The following is a 20159-nucleotide window of genomic DNA, read 5'->3' as shown; positions in this document are numbered from 1 at the left end:
CCTCACTTTACTCAACAGGGTATTAATTAAAATTGTAAAGACAAAAATCCGGTAAGAAATTAATATCCATGCTATAAATTTTTATATTCCCCTAGTTGAATTATCAAAGAACGCGAGCTACAGAGCAATTTGGGGCTTGCTGCGGTTTGGTCGACAGTAAACCTTGGAAGTATCTGGAGTAAAGTTAGTTAGGTTGTCACCACGGAAAAGCATTTCGTGGTAAGCCTATTTAAGTTTAGATTTCGACGTTGGAAACTATCAGTACGTAGAATTAAAACTGACCGCTGCGTACTCATATTGTTTTAGGTACATACATTTCATTATAGATTTTACAGAGACTTTAATAGCACATAATGAATGTTTTTAAAACTCTGTTCATTTTTACATTAATAATTTGATAACTTTGTACGGAAATATAATGAATCCAAGACTGGTAATGAGAGCGAAGAGAGACGCTTATCACCCTGAAGAAAGTTAAAATGAATAGATACATTCATCAAATTCACATATATACGTCCTTATATAAAAAAATTAAATTCGAAATTCAAATAGAAAACATTCAGATAAATTATCGTTCTAGAGAGTAGAGTGGTAGTTCATTATACATATATACCTAGATATTAAACCAATAAAAAAAAGAATTTAATACCTAAACCTAACATCCTTACAGGCGAAGGTCGTGAAATATCATACTTCCTTCGGATCGCTTTACCGTTGATACGCCAACTAAATAGCTTCTACATAATTTAGTTTATGTTACCTAGGCATGTTACAAAAATATTGCAGGTTTTTCGTTTACTACCATTAAGATAGCTATGATATTTTGGGTCAAATATATTGAATATTATACGTATGTAAATTAACAAATATCCTAATAAAATATAAGAATTGTAAATAAAAGCTATTAATTCATCAAGTTCCTAATAGATTATAAACAAAGCATCAAAGTTTTATTTAACTGAGCCTATTATATTACGAAGTTAGAAAACCAGCCATTCACTTAATAAAGCCCTCCAAGTTTGCGTCCATTAATTGGTTGGGGAAGGCGGGAACGATTAGCACATCGATTTTCAATTCGACTAGCGATATCGAGAATCGGTTTATTAGTCCGTACCAATTGCTAAAGCCTCGATACAGTAGCGGGCTTTAATAGTGTGCTAAGAGTCGGCGATTGATTACAATTCATTTTAATCTAGCTGTGTAACACGCAACTTTGACTGCATCAATTTTAATAGCGTTAGAAATACTTGTATTAATTAATACAGCATATAGTCTGTGTAGTGAATATAATTAAATATTAAAGAACACGCATATCTTAATTTAGTAAAAAAAATAAGCAGAGCTCGTACAATAGCTTAGAATTAAACTGTTAATATGGTCAATATATTTATTGAATATTTGCAAGATAAAAGGTTACATATTGGTTAGACTGTTTAGATATTAATTTATCGTCCTATATAGTTTAGTTGACAATTATTTTGAGTTCGATCACCTATTAGCTAAATTTCGTAAAAATACTATTTAGTAAAAATACCCACTGGAATTCTTAAATATATGACTGGTCGCTAATAAAGTGAACATTCTTTTAAATAAAATTAATAAATAAGAGACGGAACAGTCGTCTCTTGTTTTTCTAAAACAATGTCATAGGAATTAGACATTGAGCTCCGCTTTTTCTAAATTAAACAGTTCAGAAAAATAATTTCTAGAAGAAGATACTATAGTGAGTGGCGTTCGTCATATTCCGGAAAAGACTGTCTCGGTTTTTCTGCCATTCGGATATCTTCTGCTACCTGGACTTGATGTGCGCTTTGTACTTTAACAGTGCTCTGGATAGGATTGAAGGTCAGTGGGTACCGTTATTTTATGGTTTGCCACCTGGCAAATCATAAAATAACTGTCTCTACCTGTCTGACTCTTTGACTGTGAGAAATCTCTGACTGTGATAGTGTAAGTCACTATCGCAGTCAGAGACTTGTTTGTGGAACGAGTTTGTGGAAGGACGACCCTGTAGGTACGTTTAAGTTCCGCGTGTAGTGCCTATTTATATGCTGCTACACCATATAAGAATAGTCATAAATCTAAAGCCAAACTCTAGATAGAACACTAATGAAACTGTTTCACTTTCACCAGAAACAAAGTGGAGATATGAAATATTTTTTAACATTTTCATATTAAATTTATTTAATATACAAATTAATGTAGTTCGCAGCAGTTTGTATGAAAGGAAAGTTGTTGTTTTTTTCTATAGACTATCACTGCCTTTTGACTAGAAGACTAAGCCTTTAAGTCTGGATATAAATAAATAAAAACCTCCATATATCTATATAATTTGTTTTTAATTCAAATATGATTCGCACGTACTGTCTGCGGCGTGTAATGAACGGTCCCCGGATATAACAAAGAAGGCCCATTTCCATCACATTTGTATAAATAATGGATTTAGGAACATGCATTATATCCTTTACAATCATTATATTTTTTTAAATATTGGTACCAATTACAAAATCTATAATATATATCTTTACATGAAAACAGCTAAATATAAGATAAAGGCAAGGCAATCTTGATAGATATAGAGTACTAAGTAAAGACTTGTCGATTGTTAACAGGCATCCTTCAATTAGACATCGCGATGAAGGTATTCCAATCTCATCTTTGTTCATGTCAAAGCTCATACAACTTCGTCGAAGTTTCGACAGCTATCCGAAACCGAACGAAAACAAATCATTATTGAATTGAAATATTGGTGATCTTTAGCAAAGGTTTGATCATAATTTGATGTCAGGAGAAATTTTAATCAAATTGAACTATTAATTGCATTACGAAATTTAATGTTTAATTAAAATTTGGTCTTTAATATTTATAAAAAAATATAAAAATATATAAAAGTAACACTGTGACTTATTTGTACGTATATTATATTAGGAAAATATTTAAAACCTTTCTTCAAATATGAAAAAGAAACTTTTCTAGCTTAGGTTTAGATCATAGACAATGATGTCATGAAAAGAGCATTTTCTGTACTTCAATACATACGTACATACTAAGTAAATAAGGTGAGTCGTATGCTAACAGAATGGGAGAACCACATCAATACCCCAAAGCGTCACTAGATCAGTTATAGCCTGGCTTCCTATCATATAATATTATGACTTTTACCTTTAAAGGTTTCAAAAACTGACATCCAATAAAAAAATAAACTTTTTTACTTGTTTCGTCCACGCGGTAATTTTATATACCTAAATAATTAAAACTTAAGCAATTACTTTACTTATTTATAAGTAAATAGTTACTAACCGACGTATTTATAATTATAACTTGTACAATTTACTTAAGTTGTTTTTTACTACATTAATACTTTTTGCATCATTTATCATCATCATATTTTTACATAATTACCAAAAATTTATAGATAGACCTAAATGTGTCTGATAGATAATATATATATATGTGTGAATATTATATTCTTCTATCCGTCTCCGACTAAAGGTTGGCGACCATCTTGACGATCTTAATTTTGTCTACCGCTGTTCTGAACTAGGATCTGGTGCTAATCCAGAATCTCTGTCTTAAATTCTTTAACCATAAAGTGCGGCGCCTGCCTGGTCTTCGGCGGCCCTGGATTTTTCCTTATATTAATTGTAAATATATTTATTTTGCTTAAACCATTTTCCTAGTACGTACAAGCACGGAGAAATACTAAAATCCTTGTGGATTGCGTTCTCTCTCAAGCATCAACAATTTCCATTTTCTGTTTTCATTCTCAGTATTTTACAGAAATATGCAATTCATATTTCCATTGAAATAATTGCATAGCTTATAAACTCCAAAACATATTGTTAAAAAGGAAATAGTTATTGTTGAATTATAACAATAACAAGCATTGTAGATTGTGGACCACTTATACCAGTTTCAAGTGGGAAGTAAGATTATTTTGGTTGAATATGGAATGATGCACCCGTCTACCGAAACGGAGTACGCTGGCAGAGCATCTGAAGAGGATAATAAAATGAGCAAGACTCAGACATTAATATCATGCTGAATTTACTAGGACTTAAAAACAATGACTTTTCAAGGAGGTTACATGAATTTCGACTTAATACAATGCATTGCCGCCAATAGAAATACTGTTCACTATAACCAACAATTTTATTCCTGTAGAAGTAGGCTTATATGCCTTTCCAAGTTCTTTAAGAAAGGCTCCTTAAAATCTATCATAACAGTCTTTAAGTGTCTGTGAATACAAAAAGTAAGTGCTTGAGTATACAGAATGAGTGTTTGTTGCCTCTTCAATACTTGACAGCTATAAAACGTTCTGACTTTGTTGTCTGATAAGCTTGCAAATTGTTATATTATACGAAATATATCTGCTCGACTTGTTGAACATCTAAAGTAGGTTTACGTTAAGTATTTCCATATTATAAGATGTGATCGATCGAATTATATGATATTTAATTATTTATCCTATTAAATTGTACATAAATAATGTGGAGAAATTCCATATGAAATGTCTTAATATTTTAAAGTTTAGAGCAATTAATAGTGAATATTGTTCATTATTTTCAATCCTTTTCTATGTCACAAAAGGATAATATTTATTATATGCCTGTGTCACTTTTTTGCCAACTCTACTCCGATTATAGTTTTGTAATATTTAGTATTTACTTCCATTTAGTCATTTTCAAGTATAGTGAATGTTACATTGTTCATATATAGCCGACGGTTACCACTTAGTAAGTGGTAATCAGGTGGGTCGCTTGCTTTTCAATTACATAAAATACACTTTAATAATTGTATATAAATTGCTGAAAATGTAATGTCTGCTCTATATAAGTTGATGCGATGCATATTCCATGCAGAAAGTTTTCAATAAACACCGTTTATACCTACATACGTACATTTTCCGATTCACCTCAAACAATCAAGCGGCCATGAGAGAAAAAATCTAAATAAACGTTAATGAAGATCATAGATCCAGACTCCGGAAGCACCACCGCGATCCGTAGCCAGCAGGCGCGGATCCTTACGAGTATTGAGTGATGCTATATACAGGACCTTATAAAATAATGTATCTCAGAGTGCTGGCATGAACCAAACCAATTTATATCCAGTATCGATGCAATTTATCAACACCAAATTACATAAATCTTTATAAGTAGGATCCCGCTTAACCTTTTCATAGACTTGAAGGCGGCGCATAAATCAAATAACTTTTCTGAACACGTCTTTGGGAGTTTTTACCTGGGATATAGAAATTTTGGACGTGATTATAAGGTATGGAATACTGTTTAAAAAGTCATCACTTCATTAAATTAAATTACTAGAACTACTTTTTGCGCTTTTTTCTCCATCATATGTACAAATTTTATCGATATTAATAGAAACAGAAATAGAAATAATTATTATTCAAATAAAATATAAGCACTTTTGAATAGTCAAGTTTTTTTATTCTACCGCTTATTCGGAATGCAGATTCATCACAAGAATAATAAGCAAGAAACTTGTGTATTGCTCTTTTAAATAAATATTGATTTACTTATATTTAATTAACAACAAGGATTAGGCATGCGATAATCAACATAGAAACCGCTACGCACTTAAAATATATGCATTTATCCAATTGTGAGGTATTACTTAGAATAGATAATGTAAAATGTGCAACACCTGAGGGTGTTTGGTGTGTCTTAAATTACAAATACAAAACAAATCTTCCAATTGCATGAGAAGCGTAAAATAATTAATATTAACATTATTATTTATATTAACACCACAATTTTTGAACTGAGTAGAAGTTAGCCGATTCTTGCTTTTAGAAATACAGGATAAATTAGTGATTTTATTGATTTGCTGTTCAATCAGATAATATTGTCAGTGCTGTGAATTTTAAGTTATATATTTTCTACAAAAACATTATTATCATTTATAAATTATTATATTATATTATTTTTACAAAGAAAATATTTTATGACACATTTGAATTTTTTTCTGGCAAATTGACTACAGACTCTAAACTCCCAGAGTCTGTAGTCAATTTGCCAGAAAAAAATTTGCCATAAAATTAATATATATTTTAATAAAAGTAATATATATTTTGTATTCATGTCTTCACAACTTCTCATACACTTGTTGAAGTCCATACTTATACCGTGATACGTCCATGTGAATGAATTATAATATATATGATATTGTATAGGGTTTTAAAAGCAGTCAAATATTTTTAATATTAAAAACATGAAATTAAATATTACACTTTATAATAATAATAATAACTCAGAACAATTCACATCATACTCATGAATACAAATACTTGTACTCTGCGAGGAATCGAACCCGCAATCAATCTGAGGTAAAGTGGTATAAATCGCTAGATCACCGAGAACGATATTACTTTAGATATTATCCATACTGTAACAGTTTATTTGTTGCCTTATTCCTGTAATAATCTCTGAAATTTGATAAGAAGATAGATGGTATCGGAGACAGACATAGACATAGACAGACATAATAAATAGTTATTATCCCAAAAAAGCAGATGATGTCACGTGTAACAGCTGTTTATGTATTTGTATAAAATAAAAATTAACTGCTGTTCGTTAATCTCCCTAAAACTCGAGAACGGTTAAACCGATTTGCCTAATTTTAGTCTTAAAATATTTGTGGACGTCCAGGGAAGGTTTAAAGGATGATAAAATATTAAGAAATTGCATGTATAATAGTAAAATCAACAATTTTATGTTTCCATACAAACTGCTGATGTCTGACAAACAGTGTGCGTTCATAATGTATTGCGTAACTAAACTTCAAAAAGTCTTTGACATATTTAATTTTGAGGCGAAATGGAGTTCGCTGGATCAGCTAGTGTATTCATAAAATTGGGTAAACTAGTTGGCATTTGTAATAACACTAAGTAATGCCTATATCCCTATTAAGTTACATAGATCAAAACTGTAATTATTAGGCCACGTTGAATTAATTAACTACTTGAAATATTGCCTATACATATCACAAGATTGGAGTATTTAAGAGCACATATACGTACATATAATATACATTTCTATATAAATATATATATTTCAAGCAACCTAATTTCATTAAAAATACGTCTATTTTAATTTTTATTGTAAATGTTTGCTTTAACGAGTGGAACGTTTCGGTTTGGTTTTTTTATTAGTTTAGGCTTTTACTAACATTCTGGGTTCTAAATATGTAATATTTTTAATGCATACCTAATTTCGTAATATATACAATACAGTTAAACTTTAATCTATGCCTACTGTGTATACATATATCGTTATTCACGAATACGAATTGTTATCGAATATGTCTAGAAAGAGTTAAATCAATTTTTATACCAATGTGTAGCAATCTGACGGCCTCGGTAGTTTAGTTTTTCGATAATGACGGGTTCAATTCCTCGCACAGAACAAACATTTGTATTTATAAGTATGAATGTTTGTATTTGTGTGGGGATTTTCTATGTAATATATATACAAAACACTCAGACTGATACTAGCAAGTGTTTTTTTATGTATACTATATATGTAGTTAGAAAAAAATGTATCTATGTATGTATATACATTATTTTTCTAACTGCATACATGAAATTTAAATATACAAATGTATCTATATACATATGTATTAGTTGTTTATTACCCACAACAGAAGCTTTACACCTAGTTTGCATCTAGATTATGCTGTGTGAATTGTCTCGAGATATTCTCATCATTATTTAGTCCGTGTTTTAAGATATGTCTTCAGAATCTTGCTCCGATGTGACACACTGTAGCCAGTAGGTAACGTTTTCCCTTTGGCTAGCTGTACTTATTTTCTATTCAAAGTAGATATCCCTTGAGGCTCACGGGGTAAAGATTTTTGACACCCAAGTCCAAAATCTTTACTTTCGTGCCCCCAAGGCGATATCCTATCCAAGGCAAATAGTGGCATTTAAATCGTCAAATATCAATAAACGAATATTGGTGAAATTTACTTATAAATATATATATGTATATTTACGTCGTAATATTATAAATGCGAAAATATGTCTGGCGATCTGATTCGTTATCTATTTAGTACTAAGCGCTGATTAGACAATGATGAGATTTGACGTTCATATATACGATATCATGAATTATCTAAAAAAAGAAACGTTGTATTTTAATAGAACTTATATGTTAATCCTAATAATCTCCATTTTTTCAGGCGTTATTCAATATTAGTGTATTATGGAAAATGGTTACTAAATCTTTACCATATATTTACACTCATTGAAAATTTAATGTAACCTAAGTTAACGTACATAACCGTCGTTTTAAGACCCGATTAACTATATTAATAATGGGTGATATTAAACAAAACTGGATGAGAAGGGCTGAAGATCGTGCCCAGTGGCGTGCCTTGGGAGAGGCTTATGTCCAGCAGTGGACTGCAGTGGGCTGATGATGATGATGATGATTAAACAAAAAGACAAAAAATTCGAAATAATATTTTTTTACCTCCCTGACATAAGAGCAATGTGTAAATATTTTATACAAATAAAAGCTACTTTCAACCTAATCTACATAATCTTAAGAAGGTTATTTCGTTATTGAATAAAAAAAATATGCGTCTCAGCTTGCAAAGCAGTTAGCTAATGGACAAAAAACCCAAGAAGCGGTCGCCGGTTGGAACAAACTTTCCGCAAAATATGAACGAGCAAACAAGAGATGTTTTCTGCTTTGAAATGTCACAAAGGGTAATGCATTTGCCTTTTGTATGTGAATGAGGCAGGATTTAATGGTTGAGAAAAAGCGGGCAAGTGCAATTAACGTTTGTGATATTACTGTTCTATATCTTCATAGGCTACATAACATTTCAATTTAGTTTTAAAATATTCGATTTGATCTCTATAAACACTTGTATGGATGAGGTAATGTTTAGCGAATTCACAGTATCTAACATTACAGAACCGCTTTTATGTAACTATTTATTACCTACTTATTTTTAATATTAACGCATTTAGTACACTTTTTAATATAGTTAAACGGGGTTTAACATGAAAGTTGAAAGAAAACCTTTATTTATTACAAAATTATTCGTCTTAAAACTCGATTAACTATCATTATTAGTATTAGTATTATATATATATAGAATTAGTATTATCATGCCCTTATTTTGTACCGTAAAGAAAGTATTCCGATAAAATTAGTGGTTTTTCTAATTGTCTACGGTACACCAAATAGCGTTAGATGTCACAATATATAATAATGACTCTCAAATGTTTAAGTTTTTTGTTATACATAGTTACTAACAACCGTTGCCGTTTTAGTTAGGTTTATCAGATTAAATAATCCAGGGAATTTATTTTTATTGCTGTTCGTCCATACCGCAGTGAACCTATACTTTATATTTATTGGTGGAAAATGGTAATCGTTCCATAAAGCTATGAAAGGCTTCATGGACTCTGGTCATTATACAACGATATACGATACACCTAATGCATCGTATAATGTTATAGTTTTATTTCTATTCCTTCCCGTTCCTTGTAACTTTAGTTACTTCATGACGTAACTATTCATACTATGTTTAAAGGGTTTTTTTGTAATACCAATATTATAAAGGGAAATCATTTGATTTTTTGTATGGTTGTAATGGATAAAAAATCAAAAAAATCTTGACTTTTTGTTAAAATTATATCATAGTTTGAAAAGCACATTTGGTTGTCCTATTAATGATGTGTTTACACTTATAGTACTATCTAATATACGTTTAATGGTAATTTACAAAACTTGAAAAGGTATGGAGCGAACGTTAAGATCGTTAAGATCGTAACTCGTTTACATATAAAACAGTTTTTTTAAATTTCAATATGCTTCTGAACGTTATAATAAACAAATTTTTACTAGAGCAGCGACTTCGTCTTATACTCACTATATATAAAAACTCTTCCTCTATCGTCTCAAATAATTCATACAAGTAGGTATATGTGATTTGTATGAAATTGCTTTAAGCGATAAGATTGCTGTTTGCTAAGCTACTTTTTCTTACCGTTCGCAATGAAGTTTCGTTTTTATTATGTATTGTCTTTACTAATCTTTAAAGTATGAAACTATGTAAATGCACAGATAAACAAATAAAAACTCTGGACAATTCACACAGCGCTATCTAGTCCTAAGAAGAATACACATTGTATTATGGGTTCTAGATAACTTATAAATACTTAAATATATTTTTTTATAAATACATACATATTATATATTGAAAACAGCCAGACTAATAAAAACAATCATACTCATGACTACAAATCTTTACATCGTGGATGGAACTGAACCCGCTGCTATCTTAGTAAGGCGATGTGCTAAACAGCAATACAACTGAGGTAACAAATAAACTAGCACCGAATTTAATTGGTGGGTATACTATTTCAACCGTCGAGAAGCTTTTTTGGTATGCTGTATTTTAGTTGAATGGTGAAATATAAACCTAATAGACTAAATTAATACTAATGGATAACAGCTTAGCCCTCCAGAATAGCAACGTGTGAAGGGTAACGTGAGTCTCACATGTTGTCGTGCTGCTGGTCAAGTATATAGTACTATAGACGATGGTTACCACTTACCATCAGGCCTTCAGAATATTTGAAATTACACATTTATAAAAAAAATTAAGTGGGCAAAATTGTGGTTATTTAGTTAGTGTATAATATATAGGAATTATTATAACAGTATATTGTGGATACCATCGTAATAGTTTCAACCATACCTATTTTCTTGTTACAAAGATATCACCAAGTTATGAATAGTTAGATTGAGACAAATGTCTAGTCGCCCACTCAGCAAAGCATTTTTTTGCGAAAGCATTTTTCGAAATACTGCCATCTGTAAAATTATTTTAGAACTAAAACGCGTGCATTCAAATTGTGTTCGTTAAAGCAATCTTACATGTACTAATATCAGTAGTAGTAATGATATTAAATATTGGAATAACTTTAACTTAGATGGCGTTTTTTAATATAAAACAGTGCATATTAAAAAAATATTGGTAAGCGTGATCTAAAATCTCTTAAGGACATTAATAAAATATAATATAAATAGTTTGCTAGAGACTTACACTACTAGTTAGTATTACTTGAAAGACCACAATTAAGTCAAAGGTATTACTAACTTTATTTCGTACTAAATCCGTTAGATACCCGCTCCTTTTTTGAAATAACTTAGTACACATATTTATATTGTTTATTCATTATCCACCAATTTTTATTAAACAATTTAATAATTATTATAATTTTATACAAAAGTATAGTTCACAGTAAAAAAAGATTAAAGCTATTTGTATTACATAATCAATTATACATATAAAATATTATGGAGATTCAACATTATCTTTCTTGTTTTCAATAGATAAATCTACCGTTGTTGGCCTTTGTTCTATTCTTCTTGATCCTGTGAATTAGTAATGTCCATATAGTTACAACATTAACACTACAATAATTTAAAAATATATATATAAATGATTAGAAATTTATAAAAAATAACTTTACAATAGAAAGACAAAAATAAAATTATATTTAGAAATTATATAAATTCATTAATAAGTTTAAAGAAATATCTACATTCCTTTCGCATGTTAATAATAAATGTCATAGGAAATCTACTGCAAAGTTAAATGTAGGTTTACAGTTTATTAGCGATAATTAGCAACGTTTAATTTTATTGCAATGTATTTTAATGTGTACGACAAATTAATCATAAACAATAAAAAAAATATATTGTAAATTAACCTCCGAGGAAATATTTAATCAGCACAGAACACGGTGAATCAACAAATATAGTGATAACAAAAGCGGCGAGCAGAGATATTGAAAAATCAATGATAAACCGGTGAATCTGAAAAACACAACAAATATTATTAATCCATACTACCCGTTGTGATACGTAGATTGTTTAAGTAACTTATTTAGGCATCAAGCTAGAAGTCTACCTGATCCAAAGTGACAATCTTTGACTAAATACGTAAATAACACCACATACATCAAATCGTTACATGATGCATGCATCGTAAATATAGAATAGAATAGTAAAACATAAGGCGACATGTCGTACGCATTATGTTTTACTATTCCTGTGAACTAAAGTCAAACATCCATACCCTATAATTCCACTGTCACATCTTATTTTCAACCCGGAATATAACTTACAAAGCAAGCTGCTTAACGGTAGAGATCGTAGATAGAGAGGTACCCTAGACTAACCAAATTGTAAAAATTCTATCTCGGTAAAAGAGATTTGATAATAATAAAAACCCTGAACAATTCACACAGCGTTCGCATATTTATATTACTAAGAAATATACTATGCGATGTAGTTTTAAAGGTACTTACAGTAAATTCGACATTAAAATACACAGGTGCCAGAAGAGTACCGTTGACGACAAAATTAAGTTGATAGTGAAGGATGTACATTGCATAAGAAAGCCTTCCTAATATCTTCCACATACGAAGAGAAAGTACCCAGTTTATAGGACCTAAAACAAATGTCTATGATTGTACATATGTTATATCATTTATATGCCATAAAAGTAATAAAACAGTTTCGTTACAATGACGAACTCTACTAATCAAATATTTCAGAAATTGATATCAGACCACTTTTTTTACATAAAACATTCATTTTAGCTATTATTAGTAATAAAAATCCAACCTATTACTGTTACATAACTATGTAGAGCTTTTTGGGGGTTGACAAAAAGGTATTGGAAGATGTATTTAATGTACATCTACTCTATAGTACCATCAGTCTTGAAATTAGAGTTCTTTATTTATACTGGCTATATTGGCTGCTCGCTCTAATAGTTGAGTTCAAAGTTTTCCTTTTCATCATTGCGACACATAAAGCCACCACCAATTTTTTATTTGTAAAATTTATATTTCTGTAGCTCATGCATGCTATGTGTTTGTAATTGATAAATAAAGCATTTATACATCTATTAATATTAATTATTAATATATTATTTTATTAATATATGTCAAACATCGTGAAATTGTATCTAGCTAACAAAAAAACTTTTTGTATAATTTTAACTTGCTGTAGATTCACACACTGCTACGTTAATATTCCATACCCTTCACAAAAATGTCAAATATTAAGTTCACTACAATGTCGACAGTCAATACTGTCTCTGAAATTACAATCATCGAAATACATTTATAATACATGCATATTTGAATAACTTTACTATGTAATAACAATTTTCATATCTTTAGTACTTAAAATATAAATTAATAGAGTAATAAAAATATACCTCCATATCCGTGTGCACAGGAAAATATCAACCAACCAATACACAAAGCCCATGTGGATCGTTGGAAAGAATTGATAAAGTTATCCGCAGTTTGATTGTCCCAATCCGGTTGCAAAAGAGGATAGTTGCAGAATATTACAGCTGAAGATAATATTATTGCTATCAGCCATAAAGAAACCACTTGAATCTGTAATAACAGAAGCAATTAAAGATCTAGTTTTTGCTATTTATACTATATTATATATACTATACTATATATATACGGAAGCTCATATATTGGTTCCGAATAATGTAGTTTTGTATAAGTTAAAGATTTTTTAAAATAGGTCAATTAATTTGAGTGTCCATTATAGTAAAGATATTGGTAGTTCCGTTACTCCTATAATTGTTACTTTTGCAAACACATTTGAACCCTGTCATATTAGGATTAAAAATGTAAATAAAATAGGAATTGTCAGTAATGCCACTTAGTATACATAGTAACATAAATACTTTATTGAAAATTAGCATTATTATTTAGCTGATAAAGTATATCTTTTGATTACCTTGAACGTTGAAAGGATATTGGAAGCAAGTTCATTGAACTTATAGTATGTTCTATATAAATATAATATTATACCTAACCTAAAGTTGAATAACATAAAATTGCAAGAAAGTTCATTGGACTTATTGTATGTTCTATAAAAATATATACCTACTGAGTTACATAACATAACAGTAAAGTCAATGAATTTTCTTTAAATTGTCAATTCCATAATAGGGTAATTTGGCTATAAAATATTAATACTACTATTTAGACAAAGAAGGGCGATTGTGTGTCTGTATGGCAATATTACCTATTACAGTCCCGAAGTTGATTACTTTGTAAGCTGTATTTCTGTTGTAGGGTGCGAATATAATAGAATTAGGCAATGAAATTACAGGATAAGAGATATCTTAATCCTTCAGAATGGCAATGCAAGAATAATAGTGCGGGTACATAATAACGATGTTCCTGGTGCTGTTCATATAGGACTGACGGTTGACAATTTCCATTAGGCAGACTCCCGTTTCGGTTACAAAAAAAACAATACTCATATATGTAGTACAGATCATCTATACAATTTGGCACTTTGTCATTGTAACATTTTTGCCAGCTTCTAACGTTTGTGAACAATTAGACTATTAATGTTATTTTGACAAGGTACAACGATGTTAGTAACGATTATAGGATCAACGAACTTATTTATTTTTTCTGTGTCATTAGAGAATTGATAAAGAATAATGCTATCGGATCACTTTGAAGGTCAAATAGATATAGTTGATAAAATACTGTAAGGTATATTCATAATTTTTAGTATATTAATAATTGTATAGCATACGACAATTAATAAATTTGCCCTAAATATTTATTATCTAAAGCTGATTAGTTGTTTCGAAGTGCTTGTTTGCCATGTTTATGCATAATATTTTTTTGTCTTATAATTATAATAATAGGTAAGTTAATGGCTCATGTTTTGGTTAATTGATACTTTCTCAAAAATCTGATAAAATTAGTCAGTTTGATCTATTACAAAAAAAAACTATTATTAAAAGAACAAATACGATTCAAAATATAATATATGTTTAAAAAAAAAAAAAATACCTTCGGTATCATGATTTTTTTTCCTTTACAGAGATGTAGCACATAGCCAATAATCATTCCCACAAAAAATGGGGGAGCTCTTGTCAGGGTGTTTACATAAAATCCAGTATCGTAATTAGGTTGGCCCTCCTTTGGTTCACTACAATAAATAATATATATTTTAAAGCAATAATACGATATACAATAAAATAGTCTTACCTACAAAATAAAATATTTGACTAGAGGAATTCAACATACATATAAATATATATATCCACAAAATTTTCAATCCATTTATTTAAGTGTATTTTGTAGCAGATATCTCTGATCAAAATTATTAAAGTACTCATAAAAAGTAATACATTCTACAAACAGATTTTAACTATTTAAAGATATTGCGACATTCTTTATATAAAAAAAAAATAATAAGATTATTAGATAGTTGACATTTTAATAAACAAAAGCTTTAAGTATATTTTAACAAAATTCTAATAAAAAAGAAGCACTTATTTACCTAACTGTTATCGAGGCAGAACGAAATCCCATTATGAAATTAAATGTAGTAGCGGCACTTAGTGATATTAATAAACCAGAAACCAATGCTACCCAAGCAGTTCGCTTTCTTCCGCTAACTACCCAAAAGAGAATGAGAGGTGATAATACGAAAAGCTGGAAATCAATCGCCAAGTACCAGGTATGAGGCAGACACTAAAAAATAAGAGCATATTACGTATACACAAGTTTAAAAAGAGCTTTAGGCTTAGTACTTTGAATTGTACCCAAGAGGTCATGAGTTCAAATAAATATTTTTGTGTCAATTTACATATATTTCTGACTAAGTATCTAGTGAAGAAATCACCAATTTAAAATAATCCAAGAAACGGTAGGTTCGCCCCCTGATACCTGATTAAAATATACCGAGCGGTTGTAGGCATGTCAAGTTCATCGTAACATCGACAGTTAAAACAATGTTGACTGCTCCAGCAGCGATGACAGTAATGGTAACAGTAACGGTGTATTTTATGTCAATGAGAAATATTCTGATTGATAAAGATTGGAAAATTATGAAATTTAAATTAACGCATTTGTTTCATTTAATTAAACTTAAATTTAGAAGTCTCTAAAAGTCTGTGCTTATGACACAGAAATATTCCTAGTGATAGTATATCACTTTGTCAAGTAAAAAAGGAGTTTAGAACTTATTGTAATTAGCTAAGAATATCTCGATCTTATCGTCTTTGAAACAAAAATAGAACAAGAAAGTGTGTTATATATTTATACAACTTAATAAAAACCGAATAGCTGTAATTATATAATTGTTCTCTATATTTATCTGTTTGTTATAATCACTTTTATTTTCCTTCTACGTGCATATAAAATATTGATTCTATGAGGAGATTACAAAAGTAAATGGTTGATAAAATTAATTGAGTTTCATTTTTATAGGTTTACAGGTACATAAAATTAAATTTTAATGCTTAGATAATACGTGTGTTAATTTATTCGTCTGATACTTAGGACTTTATTCGACTAACCAGTAACAGTATTATATTATTGTATCCACGTATAAATTTAAGTCTAGTCACAATTATCGAGTAGATAATATTATTTTTAACAACGACTACATATATAGGTGATATAACTTTTACATATCTGTAGTATCGTAGCTCTTAAAAGAATAACCGATTATAATAAATTTTTGTTTGAAATCTGACATGACCGAAACGGCTCTTAGATATAATACAAAAATAAAAAAAGATTATCTAGTAGATGATAATGAAATTTTGCAGTTTATGTTAACTGTAATGAATTTACGAACTAAGCGCTGGTTAAATTTAAAAATTTGTTGTGACAAATATAATCGGAAAAATATTCATTTTGTTATTATAGACATAAGATCTTTCTGATTTACTAACAACAAATTAAAAATAAAACTAACCGTAAATCCAGGGCTATAGAAGTTCTGTATATATAATAACGTTGGCCACCAATGCACTCTGCATTGGTGAGTTTGTTGAGCAACGGTACCCCAAGCTGGCCCATCAGTAACTTGATTAAAAAAAGATGCTTGTAGGAGAATAGTAGCAGCCAGAATAGGGAAAAGACGTAGATAACGATTCAGGTAGAAAAGGTGAATATTCTTCACAAATTTTGCTGAAAACAAATATATAAGACAGAGTATTAATGTCAACAACGCAATTATCAAAACATGCATCCATTACTATTGTATTAATATAATATTTAAAATAAATACCTCAAGTTTGCTAATTCTGTATATATATACTACTACTCATTACCTATATACTAACGGATAATAATTTATTGTATCATATTTTGCGACATACATTCGATATATATATATATATATATATAGAGGTTGTTGATCCGAACACAATGGTTTGAGGCTTCAACACGAAACGTGGCGGATACAGTGACGACATACCATCACAATTGTTACCCCTGGTGTACGCAATACTTAACATGCTCAGATTGTCTATGTTTTAATACAAAAGTTAGTAATATACTTAATAATAATCTAAATTGAATAGACAAAGATGTTTTTAGAAAAATCCGTATCACTAGATTAGCCATCCGTTCATATTATTATCATATTATTACTTTTCTTAATAATTTTAAATATTAATTGAATAAACTATTGCAAAATAACTTACATCTTGTCATTTTTCCCGCTGTTGTATAAACTAATAAAATACCAGTTATCGTAAAGAAGGTATCAACTGTAATAGGAGCTGTTGTAATCCAAAGAGACCAAAAGGAGGATATCCACTGCAAAATACATATATATAAATAATTATGTTCTAATGTAATTTAAAAGAAATAAAAGTAATTCTGCAAAATATTTTAAATTTCGGTCTAAAAGCTAGTTGTATTCCAGATTTTCAGGTTGAAATATGGTATTGATTGCCATATTCTACTACATGGGTTATCAGTTTCTGTGACATTTAAATGGTAAAGGCTCATGTTATTTAATTACTAATTTTCTGCAATTCTTGTTGCTAACTTTTCTCACTTACGTAGAAAGCATCCAGTGGGTTCCACATTGTAGCTCCTACCAATTGGTTGGCAAACGTATGACCAATTATAACCCACATCATTGCAAATGCCCTGATTCCATCCAAACATTCCACAGCTCCAGGAACGGCTTTATAGGTTACTAATCGTCGTGTATTTGTGTATATTGAGAAGGACTGATATAATTTGTTCATAGTTTTTGGATCTAGAGAAATAAGAGTATTATATTAATTTTATGCAACAAAAGATGTGTATTTACATCTTTTAACATGAATAAAAAAACCAAACAATGGTAAATATTAGTTTAAAAAAATTATATTTAAAATATTCTTTGTATAGGTTAACACATACCTTTTTTCAGAATTATCACGTGACGAATGTCGTAAGATGTACTCAAGAGAGTTAATAGACCAATAGTGGAGAATATGGCTCTAAAATAAGATAAACTTTTCTAATATAATTGTATTTATATAAACCAACAAAAAGAGATATAAATAATAATGATACAATATTTAATATTTTCAAATTATTAAATAGTTACAAATTTAAGAAAATTCATGTTCATCGCTATAGGAGAATCACTATGAATAATTATTACATGCACAGATAATAATAATTACAGATAGTGAATACAGTTAATGAATAAAAATAATATATATTAATATATTTAGCAATTTACATACATAGCCACATAATCCACAGCTATCCAAGGTTTGTCATTTGGAAGTCTGCAATATCGCTCTCTGATCTCCAATCTTTCTCCACCAAAATTGCCCAACAGATTATTTATTGTTATGTTCACAGAACAAGGTTTTGGAATACAAACGGCCAGATTGAATGCCAAATTAGGTAACTGATTATTTGAGATATCATTTCTGAAAATTTATTATACATTAAATGGATTCATAAATATTATATTTATTATAAAAATAAAATTTAAACAAAAAACAATAGTCTTTATATTATGAGTAACTAAGTCGAAACAGTGTCTAATCTGTTCAACGTATATTTAAACATATATAAAATACAATTGTGCAGATGTCGTTAACAATATTGGTCTATCTTTTCTATTCATTATAAATGTTTTCGGGCGAATTGTAATAAAAAATAAAAATACAAGAAAATAAACAATGTAAAATTCTATATTACATAACTTACCTCAATGTATTTTCCATTGTTAAACCTAGTATTTTATTAAATTCCGATTTTAGCCATTTATATTTTATTAAAGCGTCGTATGTTTTCTTTTTTATACGTGTTGTATTTGAATTTAACTCTGGCCATGGAAGATCTGGCCACGATATGTCTTTCAACTTTGATTCCTCAGGTACGTTCATTATATTAAAATTTTGATTTAATGGAACATTTACCATGCAATATTTGCCTTCAATACTCATATCTTCCACTTTTTCTTGTATTTCCAAACATTCATAGTAACTGCCCATATCAACTAAATTTCCCTTTAATATACCTCGAGGAGTTCTTGGTCCCGAGGTCAAAACTAGAAACATGTAGTTGATGTTCATAAAAAAGCATAATTAATTTGAATATAGAAAACACAATTAACACTGTCAGGACGTTATTAAATACAATATCACTATTTTTTTTTTTAAAAAAAAGTGAGAAGAATTTACTATCAGAGAAGAGCTAACCGAAACTCTTTGTAAAAAGCATTATCGGAATGTATTATTACCATTTCTTCAAAGTTTGTACTATTGAAGTAATGTTGCATTCATTATTTCGTTTACAACAAACTGTAAGAACAAATTAATATACAATATAATTGTTGGTCCATACTTACATTGGCTTAGAAGAATATTATCATTTAAAATGTATCTTATTTGTTCCACACATTGTTCTGCATCTAATACTTCTTCGTACAAATTGAGATCAAACACATTTTTGTTATCTGGTACAACCATTTGAACATGGCTATTTACAGTTACAGCAATTAAAGCTATAATTATTAAAATTAATTTGAACAACATAGTTATTTATTATTCCAAACAATTAAGTTATTAACCACTAATATCATACGCGTCAGTGTTTTATGATTAAAAATATATTTAAGCGTTCTAATCTAAACGTTATATTTATATATATATAACAGGTAATCTTATCTATAATATTGCCAATTTGTAATTTATCGATCTCATATTAAATTACTATGCCTGGCGTTGTGGTTGATTACTTGATAAAGAATCTCAAGTTCTACTTTTTTAATTAAACACGTGTTTTGATCATA

The 20159-nt window shown here is 29.4% G+C and overlaps 1 protein-coding gene across 1 annotated transcript; it reads right to left on the bottom strand.

Annotated features, from left to right (window-relative positions):
• Positions 1-11340: 11340 nt before the first annotated feature.
• On the bottom strand, positions 11341-19902 carry LOC131849478 (O-acyltransferase like protein-like). Its single transcript, XM_059199560.1, has 13 exons — positions 19716-19902; positions 19073-19415; positions 18598-18789; positions 18266-18345; positions 17917-18119; positions 17554-17668; positions 16821-17035; positions 15396-15589; positions 14903-15041; positions 13279-13465; positions 12359-12501; positions 11759-11864; positions 11341-11420 (listed from the first exon to the last, which is right to left on the bottom strand). Exons 1-13 carry the CDS (start codon positions 19900-19902, stop codon positions 11341-11343), a joined length of 2184 nt encoding a protein of 727 aa, XP_059055543.1.
• Positions 19903-20159: the final 257 nt, after the last annotated feature.

Source organism: Achroia grisella, unplaced genomic scaffold (assembly GCF_030625045.1).
Source record: "Achroia grisella isolate CSIRO2021 unplaced genomic scaffold, CSIRO_AGI_Agris_v1 utg642, whole genome shotgun sequence".
Lineage (NCBI taxonomy): Eukaryota > Metazoa > Arthropoda > Insecta > Lepidoptera > Pyralidae > Achroia > Achroia grisella.
This window is presented reverse-complemented; position numbering and strand designations above follow the sequence as displayed.